This window comes from Rhizophagus irregularis, chromosome 21, assembly GCF_026210795.1.
Source record: "Rhizophagus irregularis chromosome 21, complete sequence".
NCBI lineage: Eukaryota > Fungi > Glomeromycota > Glomeromycetes > Glomerales > Glomeraceae > Rhizophagus > Rhizophagus irregularis.
Window position 1 is genome coordinate 1,710,057 of NC_089449.1, and position 15,737 is coordinate 1,725,793.

The 15,737-nt window shown below is 29.1% G+C and overlaps 7 protein-coding genes across 7 annotated transcripts; 4 read left to right on the forward strand and 3 right to left on the reverse strand.

Annotated features, from left to right (window-relative positions):
* Nucleotides 1-4,332: 4,332 nt before the first annotated feature.
* On the forward strand, nucleotides 4,333-4,885 carry OCT59_013841 (uncharacterized protein; the record flags this gene model as incomplete). Its single annotated transcript, XM_066141775.1, has 4 exons — nucleotides 4,333-4,392; nucleotides 4,597-4,640; nucleotides 4,694-4,711; nucleotides 4,807-4,885. 4 exons carry the CDS (start codon nucleotides 4,333-4,335, stop codon nucleotides 4,883-4,885), a joined length of 201 nt encoding a protein of 66 aa, XP_066001875.1.
* An 81-nt stretch (nucleotides 4,886-4,966) lies between these two features.
* OCT59_013842 (uncharacterized protein) lies at nucleotides 4,967-7,600 on the reverse strand. The gene is made up of 14 exons (XM_066141776.1): nucleotides 7,548-7,600; nucleotides 7,001-7,457; nucleotides 6,657-6,916; nucleotides 6,540-6,583; nucleotides 6,449-6,469; nucleotides 6,345-6,376; nucleotides 6,145-6,261; nucleotides 6,031-6,063; nucleotides 5,899-5,943; nucleotides 5,787-5,826; nucleotides 5,706-5,713; nucleotides 5,501-5,625; nucleotides 5,325-5,427; nucleotides 4,967-5,237 (listed from the first exon to the last, which is right to left on the reverse strand). The coding sequence occupies exons 2-14, from the start codon at nucleotides 7,176-7,178 to the stop codon at nucleotides 5,209-5,211; spliced, it is 1,035 nt and encodes a 344-aa protein (XP_066001876.1). The 5' UTR covers nucleotides 7,179-7,457; nucleotides 7,548-7,600; the 3' UTR covers nucleotides 4,967-5,208.
* On the forward strand, nucleotides 7,209-7,944 carry OCT59_013843 (uncharacterized protein). The gene is made up of 4 exons (XM_066141777.1): nucleotides 7,209-7,289; nucleotides 7,361-7,448; nucleotides 7,536-7,589; nucleotides 7,660-7,944. Exons 1-4 carry the CDS (start codon nucleotides 7,287-7,289, stop codon nucleotides 7,788-7,790), a joined length of 276 nt encoding a protein of 91 aa, XP_066001877.1. The 5' UTR covers nucleotides 7,209-7,286; the 3' UTR covers nucleotides 7,791-7,944.
* On the reverse strand, nucleotides 7,774-10,063 carry OCT59_013844 (uncharacterized protein). The gene is made up of 10 exons (XM_066141778.1): nucleotides 9,750-10,063; nucleotides 9,627-9,679; nucleotides 9,396-9,555; nucleotides 9,135-9,208; nucleotides 8,908-9,064; nucleotides 8,751-8,840; nucleotides 8,564-8,677; nucleotides 8,348-8,491; nucleotides 8,071-8,265; nucleotides 7,774-7,989 (listed from the first exon to the last, which is right to left on the reverse strand). Exons 1-10 carry the CDS (start codon nucleotides 9,993-9,995, stop codon nucleotides 7,858-7,860), a joined length of 1,365 nt encoding a protein of 454 aa, XP_066001878.1. The 5' UTR covers nucleotides 9,996-10,063; the 3' UTR covers nucleotides 7,774-7,857.
* Nucleotides 10,064-10,155: 92 nt separating this feature from the next.
* On the forward strand, nucleotides 10,156-11,578 carry OCT59_013845 (uncharacterized protein). The gene is made up of 5 exons (XM_025323654.2): nucleotides 10,156-10,193; nucleotides 10,277-10,417; nucleotides 10,493-10,651; nucleotides 10,722-11,084; nucleotides 11,170-11,578. The coding sequence occupies exons 1-4, from the start codon at nucleotides 10,161-10,163 to the stop codon at nucleotides 10,926-10,928; spliced, it is 540 nt and encodes a 179-aa protein (XP_025167547.2). The 5' UTR covers nucleotides 10,156-10,160; the 3' UTR covers nucleotides 10,929-11,084; nucleotides 11,170-11,578.
* Nucleotides 10,944-13,382, reverse strand: OCT59_013846 (uncharacterized protein; the record flags this gene model as incomplete). The annotated part of the gene is made up of 8 exons (XM_025333990.2): nucleotides 10,944-12,206; nucleotides 12,301-12,399; nucleotides 12,483-12,554; nucleotides 12,654-12,701; nucleotides 12,758-12,928; nucleotides 12,991-13,071; nucleotides 13,151-13,228; nucleotides 13,298-13,382. The coding sequence occupies 8 exons, from the start codon at nucleotides 13,380-13,382 to the stop codon at nucleotides 11,341-11,343; spliced, it is 1,500 nt and encodes a 499-aa protein (XP_025167546.1). The 3' UTR covers nucleotides 10,944-11,340.
* A 228-nt stretch (nucleotides 13,383-13,610) lies between these two features.
* On the forward strand, nucleotides 13,611-15,734 carry OCT59_013847 (uncharacterized protein; the record flags this gene model as incomplete). Its single annotated transcript, XM_025321950.2, has 11 exons — nucleotides 13,611-13,836; nucleotides 13,921-13,955; nucleotides 14,032-14,101; nucleotides 14,175-14,196; nucleotides 14,271-14,451; nucleotides 14,636-14,725; nucleotides 14,796-14,861; nucleotides 14,934-14,979; nucleotides 15,044-15,126; nucleotides 15,192-15,288; nucleotides 15,362-15,734. The coding sequence occupies 11 exons, from the start codon at nucleotides 13,611-13,613 to the stop codon at nucleotides 15,457-15,459; spliced, it is 1,014 nt and encodes a 337-aa protein (XP_025167545.2). The 3' UTR covers nucleotides 15,460-15,734.
* Nucleotides 15,735-15,737: the final 3 nt, after the last annotated feature.

A 15,737-nucleotide genomic window follows, 5' to 3' on the forward strand; every position in this document is an offset into this window, starting at 1 on the left:
AACTTATAAATTAATAGTTAAGTTAAAACATTTTTTGTCTTTTTTGTTATCATGTCTGTCTTTTTGGTTAATACTTCTGCTACCACTTTAGTTGCTGCGCAAATGACAAATATCACTTCAAAAGAAAAGCAGAATTTCCTTTTTGATGTAAATTGCTCTTTGGAAGTTCAAATGAAGGATTTTGATGAAAATTGGTGGCCATTAGTTTCAAATATATGGACACAATAGACTTCATATAAACAAGTAAATAGAAACTTTTGGAAGATTTTTACCTGCCATTTTACAAAGCATCGAGACTCTAGTACACGACAAAAAGAAAATATTTCTAATGAAAAATGCTGAATAACGAAGACAAGATCATCTGGATTATGTCATGCCAAAATTAAAGTTGAATAGTTAATCTCATTGAAAATAGTTAAAGTTGGACGTTATAAAGACTCTTCCAACCATACACACTCATTGTTAGATGTCAATAGGCTTAAACGTTCTTAAGTTATTTGAACTTTAGTGGAAAAAGAAGCAGTCAAAAATTATTTGCCTTTGGCAATTACTGCTGCCATTAAAGAATATGTAACAATTGAATTAGATCTTGGTGCAAGTGCACAAGAATTGAAGTGCAAGGAAGTAACGAATATTAAGTATAAAGTTCGTGGACCTATGAAAGTTCATCTCGTTGGCAATTCTAATTTAAAGTTAGATATTTCACAATCAGTATTATATTTAAAAGAGCAGGGATATCAAGTTGAAATTTAGTATGTCCACCAATGATCTACTAAGGGCATTGTTTTTGCACATCTCGAGCAACTTGAGAAACTTGAGAATCATGGATGGTTGACTCTAATTGATTCCACTTATAAAACAAATAGATATGATTGGCGTCTATTTACACTGTACATTCGTAATACTTACGGATACTGAAATATAGGTGTGCATTTTTTTGTAAGCAGTGAGAATAGTGATACTGTTGCAGAAGCTTTAAAAAAAATTTGCAGCTATTGCCATTAGACTTCCCGCTACATCCTATCTGATCAAAGCAGTGTTGAATTTAAAAGTGTTAAAATCGTTTTTCCTGGTGTAAATGCCGGTGAGCAAGAGTATGAAGTATTACTTTATGTTGTACATGTTATGCGGATGTAGATGTTGAAAATTCATGAAAAAAAAACCTGTGATGTTATGATCGTGGTAATGCATAAAAGGACAAAGATCGGTTGTGAAAACTGATCCAAGAAGCTATTAACAACTGTTCTGTTCCTACTATTCAGAATTATATTAGAAGGAATTACATAAGAAATACACAACAATAGGCATTGTAGGCGCACTAACATTTGCAAGTCACCTCCACAAATCCATTATAATCTTACCACAGTAAATTGAAAAGGAAAACATTGTCCTTACATGGTTTAATTGGTAAAATTCTACTTTTTTGTTGTTTTTTCCATCCTTCAACCTCTTATTTTGATGCTTGAATCTATAAAATTTGCAATTTTTTTTTCTTTTTTTCCATATTAAAGGTAATTATATACTAACATGAATTTTCTATGTAACGTTTGCCAATTTACTCTTATCAACTTACTCAGATACTCACTTTTTGTTTATTCATTCATCTTAGGTGCTGTCCATAATATCATTGTAAAAAACAATCTGATTCCAAAAGTGCCATCTTCAACTTTTGTGTCAAAAAGTATCAGCTTATGATGTAGAAAAGGATATTATCGAGAAGATTCATAAATTCCCCTTGGCCCTTATCATTTCAATATCTACTTATTAAAGAGGCCTGTACCGTAATGGATAGATTGGAGAAAAGTAAAGGTACACTGGGTTTGACTTCACTTAATTGTTACTATTTGTTTCACAATCGATACTTGTTACCATGCAAACATATTTTTTACAAACATATGTATAGAAACATGAAATTATTAACTACTGATGTATGGAGAATATTTCAGAAAATATTTGAGAAAAACAGGTTTAAAGTATATGAATATCATGAATTAGTGATAGAGTTTGTACAAATGGAATAACAAAAAAAAGCCAAAGGTCAAAAACTTACTGTATTTGAATTAACTGAAAGAGTCCGTGATATATAGATACTGAAATGTTGAAGAAGGAGTAATGCTGAGAGAACAGAGGCTTTTATTTCTACATTAGAAGTCTCTTTAAATCCTATTATCATACAATTTAAATAATTATAATAAAATATTCGTGAAAATTTGGTTGTTTATTTTTTTGAAATTTGGTTTTTTTCATTTTTTTTTCATAGTATTTTTTGAAATTTCAATAGTTTTTCTAAAGAAAAATTTGCTTTTTCGTTGAAAATTTCGTGATTTTTTTTGCAAAATTTTTATGGTTTTTTTTAAAAAAAAATTTTTTTTGACATCGTGGCTTGTGACTTGTAATAATTGGTTAAGTCACGTGACTCTGCTTTACTTTAGACATCCTCCATAAAAGGTATATTGTGACATCTGATTGTGGAACTTGATTCCCACCATCTACTAAATCACATAACAGTCCATAAACATAAATTCAGAGAAAATGAAACTGTTGAACATCATGAAATATGCTATGCTCTCAAAAATATTCTTTTTAGACCATTTTTATTTGAAAGACTAGTGTATTAAAATTAAGAGATTATGAAAGAATGGCCAAAGAAATAAAGTTAATTTCTATGCAGCCATATGATATCAAATTGTTCAGCTAATATTTTCTATTGTAAAATAAAAATTGTGTTGCAATACCATGAAAATAAATCAAAAATTTACAACATGATCACAAATTTAACTATATATTTACACTTTTAAGTATAACTTTAGTGATGCATTATTTTAACTATACATTTTTTAACTTTAGTAATACATTATTTAACTATACATTTACATTTTTTAGTGTAGCACATTTTTTAGTGATATATTTATTAATAAATTTGCAAATATAGAAATGGTTTTAAACTTTTGGCCAGAAAGTATATGTCCCAAAAATGCATAAACTGGTATCATATAATTGCCAAAATCTTCACTATTATCAAACAATTGTTGTTATTTTCTGCCATATCAAGATCATCATCTGCATCACTATTATATTGTTTTCTTCTTCTACATCATAATTTTTATTTATAGCATTATCTTTTCATAGTTCCTTGAGATGAATTATACTTAAATGTTTTTTTTCTTCTTGCAAATGTTGATATATCAAAGATCTATATTCTTTTTGAACATTATCCTCCTTTTCTATCCTTCTATCTCCTCCAAAACTTATTGACTTTATTAGAAGTTGAGTTTAACTATTATTAAAGCAAAAATAACAAACATTTTTCAGTACTATTTAATTTTATTGTATAGACAAATTTGTTGCAAGCGAGAGCTTTAATTTATACACCTACTCTGAAGTTGATTTTTTAATGTATATTGATAGAAGGTGATTGAGCTAGATAGATAATTCATTCTTTGTATAATCTATTGAATGCTAGTTTGTTTTTGGACTTCAGTTTAAACTTAGAGACAATCATATAGACCGATGCTTTTCAAAATATTTTGTGTATATTCCAGTATGCAACTATCAAAAATTTGACATATGATATAAAGAACATAATACTGTATAAATAACAACGTCATACGCGACATATTATCTTGAGATGTTTATCGCCATTTTCAAATGGTGCGATCTTCAATCATGTGGTGTCATAATAAAATTCTCAAATTTTTTGAACTTTTGCGAACTTTCTTAAAACTCACAACAAACACTGCGAATTTCTACTACAGTTGCAAAATTTAAAACCTCTATTTACTAAAGTCTAAGTTTTGTAAGTGTAAAGCAATTTTCTTCCTTCGAATTTACAAAAGAAGTGCTCTTACTAAACGAATTTTCCACGAATTTTCACGATTTCTTGCGAACTCTGTGAAGTTCATAGTTAACACTGCGAATTCCTTTACAACAAAAAAAATGTGGGTACTCTAGTTTCCTTTAGTTTAACATCTTGTAAGTATCTAGATTTGAATTTTAAATAGAAGAAATGTGGGTTGCAATTTTTCGTGATTCGAATGTTTTTTTGTTGTGCTATTTTGAAGATCGCACCATTTTGAAAACGGCGATAATGGTACTTTCAGACCTGTGGCTGTCGTCATTTGATCATGACCAACTTTTTCTAAAAGAGAAGGAATCTCATGCAAAAGTGTTTAATAAAGGATCAAGCGAATTATTATTCTCATTCATCCTTTTACTAATGACAACCGGCAAGACACAGTTCTAGTTAATAGAATTCTCTTGGCAGTGCGTTTGACAATAGGACTACGTGACTAGCGGTTCTTTTAATAAACTGCAATCTCACTTCTCCTATACATGTCAGTTCCAAAGGTTATTGTGTTATTCAAAAGCTATTTTAGATCATTTCATTCTCTGGTAAGTTATACGCACGAAAAGTAAAATACCAAATACCATTTTCTCTATATTATTATGTATGTGAGTCGAATAAGAGATATATATTCAGTAGCATCAAGTTATTTCTTTGCTCTTTAAATTTCAGTAACTAATTGTTTCTTTCCTATCTCTATTGCTATACCCGCATCCTTTTCTACACAAAATTTCGACATGAATTATCTAAAGTGTAAATTCGGGAGAATTAGAAATGACGTGAAAAAATCAGCAATGTAATTTTACCAATTCACACTCACTGCTATGAAAATTATATTCTAATCTCAAGAAATTTTACAAATATTATGTAAGTGTAACCGGGAAGGGGACAATACAATTGTGAGTGATGATCGCATTATTCACAAACCTTACCATCCCCTAAATATATGCCATTTTTCAAAGTGGTGCTGCCTTAGCAAAGCGCCTTCCAGCTCCTTATAAGTTGTATTATCCTGATTGTTTGGTAAGAAATTCGGCATGATACACTGTATTAATATAGTCTAAATAAATTCTGTAAAATAAAAAATAAAAAATCGTAAACTTTACTAAAATGCCTATTTTTTTAAAATTGTCTAGTAATAGCAGAATTATTTTATTATTTTTAGGAAAAAAATTTACAAATATAATTCTTTTATAATTATTGTAAACATAAATGCTTTATCAAAAGAGTTTTTATGATAAAATATATTTTAGCAGGTTTGTTGTGATCACCAGGTAAAAGGGAATTTGTAGTATTAGATATTAATTATAGTTAGGTTCAATTATTAAATTCATTGATACCATTCAATAAAGTTTTTAGATGGACTACTCGTACTCAACAAACTTTGTATGTCCTGATCAGTATTTGTAAAGAGAAAATATTGATTTAATAAGGTTAAATTTTCTTTTAGAAAAAATAGGGTAATATAACGCAAATTTACCTGTTGATTGAGCATGTTGTACAGCTTCTTTTTCTCCTTTTAATCCATGTCCACATTGGCCGCATTTTAAAGTAAAATCAGCTGTATATGTATATTTATGCAACTAAATAATAAATAAATAAACAAATGAATAAAGTTCAATAAAGTACTTGAAATATATTTATATTATTAATTACTTGTTTCATCTTATTGGCAACAGCTGATACTGCTTTTAGAGTTACATCATCGGTTATATTGAAAATTGTTTGGTCATATTCTTGGCCTGCATCAAGTATTGGAGTTAAAGCGATGGCATCATAATCTATATATATTTATTTGATTTGTATGGAAATCAATGAGATGACTAAAGAATGTAAATATATGAAAAACGTTTTTACTTACGAATACCACTAAAAAAATGAATTATCTAATTAGTTATTATATTTTTGTGATACAATTTATTTTTCATAAAATTTGACGAACCTGTAAATTACAAATACATATTGATCATATTGCCCTTGACCTATAGAGAAATAAATAAAAATTTATATAATTTTCTAGCATAATTATAATTTTTATGATTAAATTTACCTACCAAATCGATCAATTCTTCCACTCCTTACATCAACACTACAAATTTCTTAAAATACAATAAAATCAAATAATATCAATAAGATCTAGATAGAGTAAGTGCTGGTTACTAATATTAAATGAATATTAACTTTACCAACTTTGTAATGAGATGCAAAAATAGAAAGTTCTGATTGCATAAATATAAAAGAAATTATTAATTCACGAGAAAATACAGTGAACCAATCAATTTTAACAATAAAATTCTTACCAATCGCACCTCCCCAACTATCTTTTCGTGCAATCCAAGAACAGTATTCTTCTCTTGGTTTCCCCAAAACTACATCTGAAAAATGGTCGGGATTTTTCCTTATGTGATCAATAACAACTAAATATTTTAGGATTGATTAATTCGAGTTAATTTCGATTTATGTTAACTTTAATAGTAAAACTAAAAAAAAAAAAAATTACTTTGTCTCAAATGTTGTACTGTATCAGTCGATCTATCCAATACATAACTTATATAATGATATTATAGGTCAAATGTCAATATAAATAATATACTATGTAAATACTCATCTTCCAATATTCTTACCCTAAAATATAAGATCATAATTAAATTAGAATCCTTTAATTTGGGTTGAAATTTACAAATAGCTTATATACACACCAATAGCACGAAACAGACATGAATTATCGTCAGGCATTTCCTAATAAATCAATGACATTTCGTTAACAATTTCTAAGCGAATAGTATACATATTAACTTAAATCATATCATACTCTTAAAATGAAAAATCCATTTTCCGTAGGAATGGATATAACATCTTTTGAACTGGACTTGCTAGCTGTTGAAGGGACTGTAGGTGTATGTAGAGCATGTGCGGGTGCGGGTGCGGGTGCTGATATTGTTGGAGTACCCTTTACTACTTCTGTTGAAGATATTTCGGTTAGAATAATAATATCGCCGTTCAACAATCCAGCTGAAGCCAAAGTGTCTTCATTTTTAGCTTTACATATTCGTGGCGGATATCCTATTTTTACTTTTTTTTTTATAAAAAAAAAATAAAAAAAAACAATAAAGCTTTAGGATAAATAAATAAATATATAGTTTTTCTTTAACATACGTTCTTGGTACGGAAGTAAAACTCCTGTTAGTTTTGATATTTCTTCTTTTAATTCCTTGAATGAGGCTTGTTCATTTAACGTTGTAATAGTATGAATCTTACTATTTTTATCTCGAATTCTTAACTCCATTGTTTTTGTTTGTGGACGAGAAGTCGAAAAAGATTGTGTCGATGTCATAATTGATGATCCATATTTTTTTTGTTGGTTATCCAATTAAAACATTACTGGTATTTTCCTCCTGAAATTTTTTTTTTCGATCATTTCATTTTAAGTTTTTCTTTAATAATGGTACATATTTGCATTCTTGTCATTTGCTCTTTAATAATATCCAGATGAATTTTCTTTTTTTTCCTCAATAGGATGGACGCTTTAATCACGCTCATTTAAGACACACTAGACACTTGGATCATATTGATAATTGGGAGAACCATAAATTACCTGATGATGGTATGTATTCTTTACATAATAATTAATTCGTTTTAGTTTTATCCAAATTAAATTTCAATCCAACGTTACAATTTCAAATTTCAATAGAAATTGCTGTACCTTTGAAGCATCAACCTCCTTTAACTGAAGATAATGATGACTGTAAATAAATCGTGTTAATTTTTTTTTTCGAAATATTATTTATTTATTTGTCTTTATTAACCTTTTACAGTTAATAATTTATTACCGGAACAACTTAAATCAGAGAACAAAAAATGGACTGATCTTGCTTTAGATTTTCTAAATGATGAGCCACAACAACTACAAAATCAAAATCCACAACAGTCACAACAAATTCAATAGATTTATTAAATAAACGAAATTGTTGACAATTGATTACTTAGTCTGGAAATCTTCATTTTAGTTTTTATTAATAAAATTTATGGCATTTTATGGTTAAGAGAAGTTCTTGTTCGTAACTATCTATTTTATCCGTAAGGGCCTTATATTGAGATTCTATGACGGCTTTTTCTTTTTCCCAGCATTGAATCTTATTAATGATCTACAGATAATATAGATAATATCGATTTAGATATGTGATTACAGTGTTTAATAACAAGTTCTGATAAAAAATCCACATTACCTTTTCTTGTATCTCATCATGCGATCTCTTTTCTTCTGCTGCTTTTAATTCATATTCTTTCATTTCTTCTTGAATTTTTTCGTAATCTTTCTGCAGGGTCACAAGTCTATTTTCTGATTCTTCTACTCTTTGTTTATGTTTATCCCGTTGACGTTTGAGTCTTTCTTCCAAACTTTGTTTTTGACGAGTTAATAACTTAAATACAAAAAGGAGATATGAAGCACAATTTATTAAAATTACTTTTTCTGAAGTTAATTTGCAAAATCATTAAATGAACCTGTTCTTTCTTCTCGATTTCACGTAAAATCTGCCGTTTTGTCTCAACATCTTCCTGTAATTCTCTTAGTTCTTTAAAAGCTTTATCACAATTATTCCTTTGTTTTAGAACTTCATCCAAAATTTTGTTACAAGCTCTGATTTCCTGTATATTAATTATTTTTTAAGTTTTTTTAGTATTAATATTACAGTAACTATTTACGACAATAACACTTACGTCCTCTACAACTTTAAGCATATCAAGCTTTGCATTTGTGTCACGAATAGATTTTTCGGCCGCTGTCAGATCTTCTCTTTCCTTAGATAGATTATTATTCATTTCTTCGACAGTCTATTAAAAGAGACGCGACATATTTACGGATATTTTATCTAAAGTCTTACTAATTAACTTATTGTTAGCAAACCTGTTTTAATTTTTCCGGATGCAACACTATTCGACTTTTTAAACTCTCAAGATTTTGTTTGGCTGTCACATGTAGAAATTGTGAATTATTCTGAATAAAAAATAAAATTATATTATTGCGGGCTTACTTTTAAATTTATAAACTATAGAACGCATACGATTTTATCGGTCCACTCCACTCTGGAAGCTTTTAGACTATCAATCTCGGACAGTAACCCTGTCTGCTTTTTTTTTAATTCACGCATTTTACTCATAAGATTTTCATTGTCCTGCTTGTATCGCTTTACTTCCGGTTCTTGTTCTTTGCGCTGCAATCTTATTATGAATGCTTGTTTATTTAATCATTGTTAAGAAAATTGGGTAAGACTTTAATTTATACCCTTACTTTAAAGCGTTAAGTCTTGCATTTAGATTATGATAACCATTTTCCAATTCTTCATTTTTAGCTTCAAGAGATTCCTTAATAAAAATTATTTAATTGTCAAAATTTTGAAATGAAACCTATTTTATATTATATAGCACTAACTAAGAGGTATTTGCATGGAACATGTCAAATTGGCCCGAATTAGCCTAATTCTACCAGAATTAAGGTTCTTAAACCGCTTATTAGTCAGTGCTATACGGTAATCTTAGAAGAAATACTCACAACATCTTCATCCATTTTTACCAATATTTTTATCTGATCTTCACGGAACTTCATATAATTAATTATTCCACTGAGAATCATACGAAGTCTTTGTGGTTCCGGCCTGACTATATCTCCCAAGTTGAAATCTGATATTCCCACAACTTGCATAAATTTTCTCCTTTTAATGATGTAAAAAATGATTTTCTAGAGTTAAAAAAAAGCCTAATATACAGTTAACATCTCACTTACATTTTTATGTAAAAAGCCATTGCGTTCATTTGTACAGCGTATATGTCTTGGTACTTATAATTGATGATATAAAACGATTAACATTGAAACAAGCAAAAGAACAACAAATAGCTATAAACCCACATCTAAGGAATATATCTCCTGCAGGATTTCTTGCATAGACTGTAACGCCATCACATCAACTTGTTCAAAAACTCCTCCGGTAGTCTCTTCCAGAACTTTTGCATAAAGATCACATATACGTTCAGAAGCAGGTCTCTTTAGGTCATGGTCAGCTAATGATATACCAACTTTAAGGGTATCGAAGAAATAAACTATTTCTGAGTCAGTTAGTGTTGGAAACATCCAAGATTCTTTTTTATTTGGCATGGTCTCTATTTTTGAATGAGCGAGTAAAGTAACAGGCGTAGACGTAACAACGCATAACTGGCGTCAACAGACGCGTATGACGAAACAAGGTATTGAAGTTAATCACGTGGTAAATAGAGTGTCACTTAACACGTGACTTAAATATTGCTTTTTATCGCATAAACAATGACAAGGCACGCATCTGATTTAAAAATGCAGGTAAATTATATATTTTTTTGTATTGTGCAAAGCTCACTGATGTAAAATCTCTTACCTTTACGAGAATTTCTTCACGCTCAAAGATCATTGAAAAGAGAAATGCACAGCTTTCGAACCATGAAGTATTGGCGCTACTTCGTGAATTAGATGAGAAACAAAAAGAACAAGTTCGAATTAACCCACAAATCAAATTTGCAGAAAATCTAAAGACCATTCAATTTGAGGTAAAATTAATTTTAGTTATTCGTTTAAATTTTTATTTCTTACTTAAAATAAGGTTTTATATTCACAAATTTAAGGTTATACAAAATTTAACATCACTACAATCACCAGCAAGAACTCAAACACCTGAACAAATTGAGTCGGTTTTGTTTGAACTCAAGAAGTATAATTTAACCAAATCCGAGAAATTACAAATTATCAATTTGAGACCACAAAGCATTGCTGAACTAGAATTGGTAATTGGATTCTTTAATAGTTGTATTTTTTCTAGACTTCCTGCTTATTAAATTCTTTTGGAAAATTAAGATTATAGAAGATTGTGAAGATCGATTCTCGACAGAAACACTTCGGGAGATGATTTATATGATTGGGGTTAACCTGCCAATCCCAGGAAAGGTTGTACGTCGCTTAGAAAGTGGTAATGAACCCACAGAAGAGGATGAAGTTTTGACATTTATTCACTATGAGACAGATCCAAAAAAAAAAAATATTTTGTCGGAGAACGTCCATTAATAATTCAAATTAATTGATGATAACAAACAATTTTATTTCTAATAATACAAACAAATGTGGCTATATTTTTTTCAGAATCAGCTTCGACTATTCCTCAAAGATAATTCGCAAAATTTCATTTCAACAAGTCCTCTTGATATTGCTAATATAATAAGGGTTCGTATATATATATTGGATATTATTTGATATTATAATTCAAATCCGCAAATGGTATTCTTTAATGATAATTTCAATTTTTTAGTGGAAAGAACTTATTTAGTATTACATATTATTAGATCTTATTATCGTTACTGTTGGACAATTTTCAATACATAAAATTACGATGATGTTTAAATCTGCATAAACTTACAATATGTAGTCATCATTATTAGTTTATTGTATATATTAACGCGTTGAATTCAATTACTTAAATTTAAACAGTTTCAAAATAACGTTTGATTTCCCAATTTGTAACGGTTGTTTCCCATAGTTTCCATTCATGTAATCTAGTTTTACCAAAATGATCAACGAATCTATCACCTAATACTTTCCTAGCTATAGAATCCTTAGCCATCATCGTATGAGTGGCTTCTTGTAAATTCTTAGCTAAACGTTTTTCTTGATGTTGAGCTAATAGATTCATTTTTTCTTCTGGGGTAATAATTTCTTTATTTACATGCGATAAAGGTGGCATTAATATTGGTAACTTATTTTCAATTCCGTATAATCCACACGCTAAAGTAGCTGAAATTGCAAGATATGGATTAATATCAGCACCTGAAACTCTCATTTCAATTCTAGTTGCTGATGCTGATGATGTTGGTGGGGAAATTACTCTAATAGCTGCAGTTCGATTTTCAAGACCCCATGAAACATTTATAGGTGCCCAATAATTTTCCACTAATCTTTTATAACTATTAACAGTTGGTGCTAAGAAAGGCATAATACTTGGTAATCCGACAAGAATACCTGCCAAAAAATGTTTCATAGTATCGCTCATAAATTTAGTATCTTTCCATTCCTTTGGATTACTTGATCCATTTTCCGCAAATGAATTTTTACATTCAACGCTACTATCTTTCTTGGCAAATATATTTTCTCCTGTTTCTATACTTTTAAGTGAAAAATGTAAATGCCCTGAACATCCTGGCAAATCAGCATGTGGTTTGGCCATAAAACATGACATAATTCCATGTCGAAGAATACCAATTTGTTTTATAGCTAATTTAAACAGCGTAGCCGAATCTGCCATATCCATCGCCGGTGAATATGCAAGCGCAGCTTCATATACACCGGGACCTAATTCAGTAGATTTAATTTTAAATTAAAAGTTGCTTGCTTATAAATAATATCAATAACGTTTATTCGAATCATTTTTAAATCCATAACGGACCTGTTTCCGTATGCAATGCTTCCAAATTTACATTGAATGATTTCAGCTCATCAAATATATCGTAAAAGAAGTTTTGATTTGAAGTTGGTCGAAGCAAAGCTAAAAAAATCATAAGTAAAATAAGAAAAAAGAAACGACTCTTATAAAGTGAAAGAAAGGTATTGTTCGAATAGATTGCTTACAATAACCAAACATTCCTTGCGTAAGTGGGACTGGTGAATTATATTGTTTGGCAGCCATTGTTTCAGGAGTTTCTATTGTACAGCAATAATAATTATAATATCGTTATAGAATCAAAAAAAAAAGAAATACGTAACATTTTATATAATATAGTATTTGTTGTATGATAATACCTTTGAAACTGAAAAACTCGAATTCTGCGCCACACATTGGTTTTAAACCTAAGATAATTCAAGTTAATATATGCTTGTTAAATTCACCGAAACGCTAATATTACCTAATTCTTCATATTTATTTAGGATATTTTTCAAAAGACCTCTTGGGCATACGTAAAGTGGTTCTTTTGTTGTGGGATCATAAAAAGTTAACAGGAAAAACGGAATATTATCCTCCCATGGTATACGACGATAGGTGGATATGTCGACCTTGGCAACAATATCGGCGTAGCCTAATCGAAAAAAATTCATTACAATGAGAAAATTTAAACAGGGAAAAGTTTTGAATTTGTACCATTATCGCAGTTTGATATCTCGAGTTCTTCCGTATATGTCTTATCATGCATATCCCAACCGAAAATTACACTACAAAATCCTGTGATCTAGTATGTTAATTGGAATTCAATGATGAATTTATTTAATTTATTTTGAATTATAAAATTTTAAATACATGCCAAATCCATCTTCTAAAGTAGATAAGAATTTACTCTTTACAAGAATTTTTCCACGAAGAATTCCGTCAACATCCACTCCTAATTTAAAGAAATTAGATAATTTGCATGGTTATATTTTATTTTTATATGATAGTCTGAACCTTTTACCAGCTACTTTTATACGGTGGTCATTTTCCAAAAGTTTTTTAACTTCTTCAATATTTTGAGGAATTTTTTCGGGTATGTTACTCATTTTACGAACAGGAGAAACTTGAAATGATCATCGATAATTATTTAAATTAGTTAAATTAGTGTGTGAATTTTGTTTAGCCAGATCTTTTCTATAAAAGGCATCATAACACAAGATAGTATCGAAAATTAAAATATCAGATCTTATCTAATTTTGTGCTATAAAAGGAATACACAAGATATATAAATATGGTATCGAATTCCCAAATTCTCCTTATCGCCGTTTATTAATATGGCTAATATTAGTTCTTCGGATACAGCAGCAGCAGCTGTTAACGTTACCGTCACTACCACTGATATTAGACAACCACATGTATCTTCAACTACGATAGTAGAAAGTGGTCATTGTGAAGTTGGTAAAAGTTTCGGAATGGGTTCTTATTTTAATTTAAAACATACTATAAAAATTTATTATGAAATACATGGAATTGGCCCAAATAAATTACTTTTTATCATGGGTATGTTACGATTTGAGGTTTGCATAATCATATCATGGGCAAGAAATAAGTCTTTTCATTACAACTCAATTCTATTTTACACAGGACTAAATAATACAGCAGAAAGTTGGGATCATCAAGTAAATTTTTTCTGTTAAAAAAAACATTTTTTTTTTTTGAATTTAAAGAAAATAAATATTATTCAAACTTTGTTAGATCAACTATTTTGGAAATCATCCCGATTACCAAGTATGCGTTTTTGATAATCGTGGTGTTGGTTATTCAGGTAATCTAAACAAAATATTGTCTTTTTTTTACTGCAACACGATAAATAAACATAATCATTTTATATATTAAAGACGCACCGGCGGGATTCTATAGGTAATTTTATAGTTTAATTAGTGATATTCACATCATCATCATCTTGTTCATATTCATTTATGTAATATTCTTAGCACAAGTCAAATGGCACATGATGTAATCGATTTATGTGAATACTTAGGATGGACAAAAAATATTCATCTAATTGGTGTTTCGATGGGTGGTATGATTTCACAAGAATTGGTGCTAGCCAAACCACAATACTTTAAATCTCTCTGTTTAACTTCTACAACACCAGGAATGACATTACCTCCGGTAAGTATATTTTTTGTTTGAATTAATGATTCGCGTGAGGAAACTCTTTGAGCTATTAAAGCCAATATGTATCGAGAGTTATCTGATATGCACAAAAAATTTCTTTATGATGTACAGAAAAAATTGATGAGAGCCAAAAGACTATTGATCTTGGAAAACTGATTGTTCTTTTATATGTAAATAGTTGTTATGTGTCACTACGTTGAGTAAATTAATGTTTATTAGAAATCCACTTGATAAAATTGACATTGTTGTAAAATTGTTATTTCCAAATGTAAGATGTCATCTCTAATCTTCTTTCAACTTATTTAGTTTATAGAACTCATATGGTGTTATTTATTTAGGAATGGTTAAGAGCTCCTGCTCCTCCAGGTTCATCTCATGCAACAAATGAAGAACATATATTAGAGGTAAATGCAACTTACAGTATATTCTATGTATATTGTACTCACTTTATATGCTAATTATGAAACATTAAATAGACATATCGTCAACGAATAGCAAAACGTGGAATTCAACCTGTTAATGGTAATAATTAAATCATTCCTTTAAAAAAATTATTGTTTTTACTTAAATTTCAAATCCTTATTAGGAGCAATTGGTCAAATGGCTGCGTGTATCCGTCATTATTGTTCTCCTAGTCGTCTTCATCGCATTAAATGTTATATTTCACAGGTATTTTTTTTCATGATTTTTTTTTTAATTTTCTTTGACTAATACTTCAAAAAAACGTTTTTTAGATTTTGGTTATAACAGGAACTTTGGATAACTTAATTAATCCAGCAAATAGTCACTATTTAGCAAAACAATTAAATGCAGATTTTGAATGTTGGGAAGGTAATCTTATATTTACATAATTTTCTTAAATTTTCATTTATATAATTTATTTTATTTTATTTTATTTTTACAGGATCTGGTCATGCATTACCAAATGAACAAGCTGAACGATATAATAATTTATTAGATTTGCATTTTAGAAAATCTGGTCTAATTAATACAGACGATTAATTATTTGTAATATATTATAAATATCACATATATTTGTCTGGACCCTGGAGCACTAGATTATGTGATACTTTTCTTAATGACCCCTGAAATTTACCAAGATCGCGTAATACTGGTTTGTACGACGGACTTAGACGGTTTCCATTTTCCTAGTAATTATTTAATTGAAGTTAAACTGGTTTATTTTTAATAAATTATTTAAAGAGATATATTATTACAAGTTATTTATATCATGAATAAAGTTTATAAAATAATATATGCAAAGTTTTAATAATTACAAA